This window comes from Papilio xuthus, unplaced genomic scaffold, assembly GCF_000836235.2.
Source record: "Papilio xuthus unplaced genomic scaffold, Pxut_1.1 DF827542.1, whole genome shotgun sequence".
In the NCBI taxonomy this organism is placed as follows: Eukaryota; Metazoa; Arthropoda; class Insecta; order Lepidoptera; family Papilionidae; genus Papilio; species Papilio xuthus.
The window spans coordinates 3,670,499-3,679,231 of NW_013531107.1; the positions used below are offsets into that span (position 1 = coordinate 3,670,499).

An 8,733-nucleotide genomic window follows, 5' to 3' on the forward strand; every position below is an offset into this window, starting at 1 on the left:
TATCGTAATAAACATTGGCTTATATTCTCCAAAAACATGTCTAAAAACGTATTTTTTCATCAGAGACAAGAATATGTTTTTTGTACTTGTATTTGGAGAAAGTCACGGCAATTTTGCCACAGATATTTTTTTTTTCTATAAGGATATATAAACATGCCAGTAATATAATTTGTAAATAATCTTTACAATAATATTTTTAGCCACAACTTCACCTCTAGTTACAATTAATGTACAAGGTACTAATATAAATTTATAACGAATTCCATTTATTCATCAATTATCACAAGCAATGTGCTAAATAAACACCTTTATAAGTAACAATAAACAACTACTTACGCCAGTGTGATCGCAAAACTTCTAACAATGATAACCAATGTGAGTTTTATTTATTGCAAAAATATATTTCTTTTTTTTAATATCTTACTAATATAAATGCGAAAGTTTAGATGGATGGATGTTTGTTTGAAGGTATCTCCGGAACGGCTCAACGGATCGTGCTTAAATTTGGCATAGAACAAAGTCTGGAAGAACATATAGGCTACTTTTAAGTTTTATTTTTTATTCCGCACGGACGAAAGCGCGGGCGACAGCTAGTTTATTATATTGTTGAGACAATTTTAAAATATTATAATTTCGTAACGTTGTTATTAATTAAAATAAAGACTTTTTCAATTTGGAATTCGAATTCAGTTCAATTGTCATTAACAATTAGTTTGGAAATTATTGCATTAATATTTGAAATCATTGTACGCTAATTGACGTAGTGAAAACCTTTAATGATTGTTTAAACTACTTAATACCCTAAGGGTTTACATGCTACAGCTACAATTAGGGTTTCCCTTAGTGACCAATTCAAGAGTTCAGAAGTGAAATAATAAACTATTTTTTATTATTTTTAGGTACGATTCTTTCAATGGTTTACTACAAGCACGATACTTCTTTTAATATTATTACAAATGGCTAATTCAACAAGAAATGAAGTGCAAACTGTGAGAAGTTTAAAAGATAATCCTATAAAGGATATATTGTTCCACGATGATCAAACAGATAACGCTAGAGAAACGCACATCATAATTAAGAGGCAATCAGACAGATGTAAGTATAAAGTTTTTAATATTTACTTATACGAGTATACATCGTTTGATTCGAGTTAATAGATTTCCGATATTTTCAATGATAGGCCTAGGATCCTAGGGCTTTTGGTCTGCCATCTCTTTGGGTTTGAAGTTTAGATTGCATGGCGCATATTCGTATTAAAAGTTTGTAATATGGATTTGGTTTATTATTTTTTATTTTTTCAATACAAATGTTGTAGCAATACAATAAAAGCATCCAGGTAAATGTCCTTTTTACCGTTTACTGATAAACAAGTATTGGTTTCCAAAGTAAAGCAATGAAAAGGGAATAAAGATAAAGTGTATATTTGAATTTGAGGTTTAACTATAATAAATTTAAGCAAAGGCGTCGATAATAAATTCTAAAATCCACTTACCTACCCAACCACTTTAAAATGCTCAAAAGTTCTTTGCATAATCTCAAAGAAATAGAAACGGCAGATAAGAGATTTTTATTATCGTCAAAAAGATGTTAAAGTTTTACTTAATATAGTTAATTCCTCTGCTGTTTTGTAAAGCGTTCATATTGAGTTATCTCTAGTGATTTTCCTACGCTGTGGACATAGCAGTGTGAGTTTACTAATTAAAAGAAACATCAAAAAATCCTCCAATAGAGCACGTAGCTAAAATAAATAGGTAAAGAATAAATTAACACGTGTGTTTTTAATTTTTAGATCGTTACACTCCGCGTCCTGAATCGTTACCTATATTAGTTGGAGGAGGTGGAATTGGAGGATTTGGTAGGGGATTTGGTCCAAGAGGAGCTCCCGGTAGAGGATTTGGTGCCAGATCTGTTGGAGCAAGAGGTTTTGGCGCAAGAGGGTTGGGCGGCCGAGGAATAGGCGGACTCGGAGGAAGAGGCCGAGGATAATAATCCATAATTATTCTGTTTTTAAATCATAGAATGTTTTAATGGTTCCACTTAGATAATATTACAATTATGTATTTAAATATTAAAAATATTTTGTAAACATATCCTTTCATTTCTTCTTAAGTTGATCACTTTGAAAACACAAACAATAAAAATAAGAACACTGTTCTTTTTAACTTAAAAGACTAGAAGTCAACGCTACTTAAAACAAAATTAAGTTACTGTCAATGTCATAGCAAAAGTCAGTTCAACTTGACAATCTGTCAATGTCATTGTAATTGACCGTTCTGCAAAAATCCTTGTCTTTTCCCACATCTAAATTCTTAACTTGGTCTGTCGTCGACTTTTGTAATTAGTTAGTGTTGGTTCGCACAGTGCAAAAGCGGATAGTGTTTCTGCGGTGCGTTGAAATACATAAGTTTTGAAATATTTTTTCTCTTACATTTTCCAATGTATTTTTCTTAACGTGATCTTGTGATTAAATAGTGTTAAATATTAGTTTATTTTAAAAAGAAATTAACATATATCCTCTATAAAGAACAACTTGAAGGTAAAGTATTATCATGTTACAGTGTAAGCCGGTTTTAATAAATTCTATTTCTTTACTCAATATCAATTCTCGATTTCAGATGGAGGGTGCATATGACGAAATAATATCAGATAATCCTTTTTTTATGGAACTGAGAAATGAGTATACAAATTTATTTCAACATTGTATTACACAGTCTTGGATAATTTGCGTACCTCGTATCGGGAGTCTAAATACTCGAGTATTCACTATAGAAGACTTCGGAGCGCACATTTTAGTGCCTAGTGAGGAACTTCCAGAAACCCATTATAGCACATTAACAGAAAAACAAGTTACAGTCAATAATAAAGTAATTACCTTAGAACTTACCAAAGGTCTGCCTCTACAAAGCCATATACTGTTTGAAGAAACTTTTTATACTGAAGATTTAATTAAATACAAAGTGTGGTGTATAGAAAGTTCTCTAGAACCTACTGCAACTACAAGTGATAATGTTGTGACTAAAGATTGTCTTGTTTCTATAAATGACTGCATTGACCTTTTGTGGACACAAGCAGCAGGCCGTCAGGTTCTTGATCAAATAGAATTGAATGTACAAATATTTCTAAAGAAGCATCCAACTCTACCTATAGCTATTGGAACTCTTAAAGAAGCAATCAGTGAACTTTATACACAATGCCTGCAAACAACACTGCAAAATAGAAGACTTCGTGAGAAATCAAAAGCTTCTAAACATATCTTAGATAATATTAAGTTAGCTGTAGAAAGTTACATGCAACACCTTTTATTTGATACATTATTCAAATCAATATGTACCAGTTGTGCCTATGAAGATTCTCACTTGAATAAAAAAATAAGAAACATGTCGGACATTCAACTTAGAGATTTAGAAATAAAGAAAGAACTATATCATGCTGTACCTAAAGCAAAACAGATATTATCTAAAATTGATTCATATAATACTTCTTTGGAAAAAATTCTCTGTTTAAAACAAGCTTTAAATGCTGTCAATAAAATTGACAATAGCAATAATGTTGTACTTTTAACTGCTGATGATCTTTTACCTGTTTTTGTTTTCCTTCTTATCAAATCTGGTTTACCTACATGGTACAGTCAGCTAACTTATATGAAGGAATTTCGCTTCAGCGGAGTTGGTAGAGGAGATGGAGATGAAAGTTCTTTTCTTATCACCACACTTGAAGCTGTCATAGAGCACATACAATCAGGTGCATTAGCCGGTCCTCCTGACCCTGAATCTCATTACTATGAAAGTAACCTTACTGAAGAAAATTTACAAGACAATAAACAAAGAAAGAGTAGCTTGACAGAGTCCATAGCAACATCTGAAACAAACTGCAGAGAAGAAACACTCGAATATGTGTTTGAGCTTATTAAAGCTAATCATACAGAACTGGTCCAAGATATATTAGAAAGAAATCAGAAACATTTAAAAAGTATTCAACAGAACGAAAAAAGCATTCTTAAAATAGCATTAGAAGAAACTATGAACAACAATGACTTAGATGATGAGGACAGTAATAGTGATACAGAAATATACCAAAAACTTTGTCATCCATTATGCAATTGTAAAAAATGTTGGTTCAAAATCTCAAAGAATCTTTTAAAGACATCACCAACAACTTCATCAAGAGACAGTCATGGTCTCACTCCATTGCATGTTGCTTGTATCCACGGAAAAGCAGCAATAGTAGAAATATTATTAGATATGGGTGCTGATGTAAATGCAACAGATCTTAATGAATGTATTCCTTTACATTATGCTGCTTCAAGAGGACATCAAAATGCACTATTATTGTTATTACATTCTGGAGCAAATATTAACTATCCGAATGTAGACAAAAACACACCTTTGCATTTGGCAGTAAATAATGGACATTTGAATTGTGTTAAAGCACTTATTTATTTCGCAGAGCATGGTAGAAAAAAAATGAGGATCAATTGTGTCAATGAAATTGGAAACACACCTTTACATTTAGCATCTAAATGGGGCTATGAAGGGATAGCTCGGTTGTTGATAGAGAACGGTGCAGAACCAACATTACAGAATAAAAATAATAAAAGTGCATTTGATTATGCTCATAATTTAAGAATTTTACATGTTTTAAAATCATCTACACCGACATTATTTGAATACATTCACATAACAAGTTCGGACATAAAGAAATTAAATTGTAAATCTGATAATTCTGAAATCTTTAAACTGGGTAAGTTAAATTTTAAAAATAGAGATATAAGTAATAACGCTTCAAAAGCCGTAGAGAATTTGAAAAGAATAGATAGAGTGTTACAAGCAATTACATATGGTGATATAAAGCTTGCCTGTTTCTATTTGAATATTGATTATGAAACAAATACGGAGGACAGGCTTGCATCTAAAGGACCACTTTGTCATCCACTATGCGAATGTCAATTTTGTAAGAAAACACAACCTCAAATAGCAGATTTTGATATCAATTTTGCTGATACAAACGGTTTCACAGCATTACACTACGCTGCACGATTTGGTATGGAAGATTTATGTAAAATATTATTAAATAACAAAGCTAATGTTAATTGCGTAAATAAGAAAGGTCAAAATCCTTTGCATTTGGCTGCTATATACAACAAATCTAATGTTATTAGTTTACTTCTTGACAATGGGGCAAATATAAATTCAATTGACTCCGCAGGGAGTACAGCTTTGCATAATTCTAGTGACATGGGTAACATTGGCGCTACTAAAGTACTTTTAAACTATAACCCAGATCTATCTTTACTAGATGGTACTGAAAAATCAGCATTAGATGTAGCTAAAAAGAAAGTCCATTTAACTATAATAGATTTAATAGAAAAATATGCAAGTAAATTAGATAAAAATAAGTAATTCATATTAATAATTAACTATTAGGGTTTATAATTGATTTTTATCAAATGTTAACATTCCTTTGACATGATTTAATATGTTGAAATGTAACCAATTAATGAATTCCAGCCACAATATCGTTAACTAATCAATAAGGGGAGAATAAACATAGTTTAAGTCGACATTAAACGATTCTCTGACTAACTTGATGAAAGAATAATACTATTCTTGAATCCTTAATTTTGATATCGGGTAAAATATTTGTCATTTATGTCTTCAGTCTATATTATGTATAAGAAATAATTATATATTATAAGATTTTTTTTATTTACAGCACAAATATTTATCTGTTTTTTTGTGTTGTTTGTGCCATAAACATTATCAAATTATAAATAAGACTGATTATATATATCATACACTCATTATTGTTTTTTTTATGAATTGCTTACCATGGGGTTCTGAGACCAAAATCCTTGTTTAAACATATTATTTCTGTTTTTTTAAAGATAATGACAAGGATGACGATTTGTTTTATACAGAGATTTTGATGTCAGAAACCCACTGTAAATTTTTTACTTTTGTATACTTATTACAATATTTGTATATTAAAATATGTGATATATAATACCATGACACTCGCTTTAAGAATATTATATAAAAAATAACTATAGTTATTGCTTATTTTATATTGAAAAATGATGGCATTTTAAAAGAAATAAGGTTATAAGTATGTAGTGTGAAATAATAACATATTTTATTAAAATAAACCTTTTGTTTTTCATTTGTCGGACTTTTATTTAATGAACCAGTATGTAAAACAATATATTTCTATATACTATGATTTATATAAACTTGTAGAAATAATTACAATTTTAAGATATCTAACCGTGAGTTTTCGAGACCATAAACTCCATTTAAAATATTATTTTATCTTTCTTTTCTTTTCTTTTTTGAAAATGGACAGGGATGACTATACGTTTTATACAGAGATTTGGTCTCAGAAACCAACGATTAGTTATCAATTATATCAAATCCTTTACTTAATTGTAGTTGATTTACATTTTTTTTAATTAAATTTTACCAAGTAAATTAAGTTTACTTATACATTTCATTAACTTTATAATGTAGGAACACAATTCATAAAATAAACATTAGAATTAAAAACAATTATTACTATTAGGCCTTTTATATATAATATATTTAAAATAAAATATGATTTCTTATACCAAAGCTAAATTTAATGGTAAAAAAAAATGGTTAGTTAGTTTTAAAGTTAATTCATTATAAACGAATTGTTATTTCTGTACAATATTATTTTGCAATATCAACATTTAAATAATATTAAAAACCACCGTCAAATTTTTATACAAAGCTGATATTGATTCTATTAAGTAAAATCTTTTAAAATCACTTAACACGTTCTATACCACGGAATAGTCGTGTGAACGAACTTTTATACGTAAAAATTTTAGAAGCTTGTTTTAGAACTTAAAAATATTTCATAACAGAATTATGAAGAATTAAGCATCGAGAGCGTCGGTGGCTCAGGGGTCAAATACTTGACTTGCAATCTGCGGGTCCTGCGTTCGAATCCCGCCTTATACCAATGTGTTTTTCGATTTATTCGACGTTCTTGCCATGAAGAAAAACATCGTGATGCAACCTGCACATATCTGAGAAGAAATTCAAAGATATGTGTGAAGTCAACCAACCCGCACTTGGCCAGCGTGGTTGACTATGGCCTAATCACCCTTAACTTAGGGTAGGCTCCGAGCCCCTCGGTGGGGACGTATAGTGAACTGATGATGATGAAGCATAATTAATTTGCCACAATAACAAGACTTTAGACGTCAACTTGCGCGTTTAAATTGTACATATTTTCATTACATCTGGGCATTAGAACCAATTACTTGACAAAAAATAATTACATTAAATTATCACATCAATTTCCATTATCATAATTAAATATTTTTAACTGACCTTTACATAATAAAAAAAAATAGAACATAATATTAATACTAAATTAACCTTATCAATAAATAAAATTATATTTCAAGATTTTGAGTATTTATCACAATTAAAAAGTTTCCATTGCTTAACAAGACATATTAAAACCTTTTTTTTTTCGTAAAAATGTCATTGTATATACATGTGTTACAACAATGGAAACCCACGGTTCATATGCATAAGTTTGACCGTGTAACAATTTTATTAAAAATATCGCAACAAAAGTTGAATTTTGATTAATATAAATATGTTTATCTTAATATTACTTTTACCTATTGCATTGTGCATTTCATTCTCTAAACTGTAGGTTAAACTTAACTCTTACATTATCTAAAAAAAACTATAAAAATAATATAATAACCCAAGTCATGAAATAATCGGTTCAGTTCACTAACATCTTCAAAACGAGGTTTACGAAAATATTTTTAAAAGCTCTTAAATAAACTATCGTATTTTTCAAGACGTAAGACAAGATTTTAAATATTAATACGATTACGTACGTACGTACGCATCATGCATGAAAATTGACTAGGCAACCAAAATCTACAGGAGGTTAGACAAAGTACATTCGCTTCGAAGCGATTCCATAACGAATTTCAACATGGTACTGACGCGCGACAATCACGTGACTTATCGAAAGTTATTGTCAATTTTATACATTTTTGAAGTTCGCTATGGAATCGCTTCAGAGCGAATGCACTTTGTCTTATTCCCTAGATCTACTTCTTTCTAACGTTACTTTAAAAATACAGAAATTAATATTTATCAAATCTATAAACAAAACAAAACAAAGTAAATCGCAATTTTGTGACTTACGACAGTTTACGTAGGAGCCATCGATTTTTGAACTTTTTAATTGTTGTATAAGATTTTTAAGTGACAGTAAGAAATTAAAGCCACACAAATTGTAAAAAAAAAAATTATTTGTGCGCGTTACGGTTTATTTTAAAAACATCTATTACTCAAAAAGGTATAAATGTAGTAATTAGTGAATCTTATTTTAACTTATTTTCATTTTGGTCCCATGTTTTTTTATTTCTGTCTTGATACAAAATATTCTAGGATTTATTCTGTAAGAATGCTATACAGTTAATAAATAAAAAAAATATATATTAAAAAACCGGGTTTGTGCTTACACGCGTATATATGAATAAAAAGAAAAATTACCTAAGTAATAATCACGATTTTTCTTTAAGAAACTTACAGTAAATGTCAAATTGGTTTTAGAAAATAGCAATTTAAAAAAAATAGTGACAATATAATTATAATATAACTTATAAAAAACTGCCAGTAACATAAATAGTAATTTTACTCTGTACATTTGTTGACTATTTTTATACTAATAAAA

The 8,733-nt window shown here is 29.4% G+C and overlaps 2 protein-coding genes across 3 annotated transcripts; both read left to right on the forward strand.

The window, feature by feature from the left end:
* Positions 1-331: 331 nt before the first annotated feature.
* LOC106118920 (uncharacterized) lies at positions 332-1,994 on the forward strand. The gene is made up of 3 exons (XM_013313682.1): positions 332-375; positions 900-1,095; positions 1,790-1,994. Exons 1-3 carry the CDS (start codon positions 364-366, stop codon positions 1,984-1,986), a joined length of 405 nt encoding a protein of 134 aa, XP_013169136.1. The 5' UTR covers positions 332-363; the 3' UTR covers positions 1,987-1,994.
* Positions 1,995-2,283: 289 nt separating this feature from the next.
* Positions 2,284-5,696, forward strand: Varp (putative VPS9-ankyrin repeat-containing protein). Of its 2 annotated transcripts, none has more exons than XM_013314045.1 (2): positions 2,284-2,536; positions 2,616-5,696. In XM_013314045.1, the coding sequence occupies exon 2, from the start codon at positions 2,616-2,618 to the stop codon at positions 5,397-5,399; it is 2,784 nt and encodes a 927-aa protein (XP_013169499.1). In that variant the 5' UTR covers positions 2,284-2,536; the 3' UTR covers positions 5,400-5,696. The 2 variants fall into 2 exon arrangements, with proteins under 2 accessions (XP_013169499.1, XP_013169500.1); XM_013314046.1 differs by having other exon boundaries at positions 2,284-2,386.
* Positions 5,697-8,733: the final 3,037 nt, after the last annotated feature.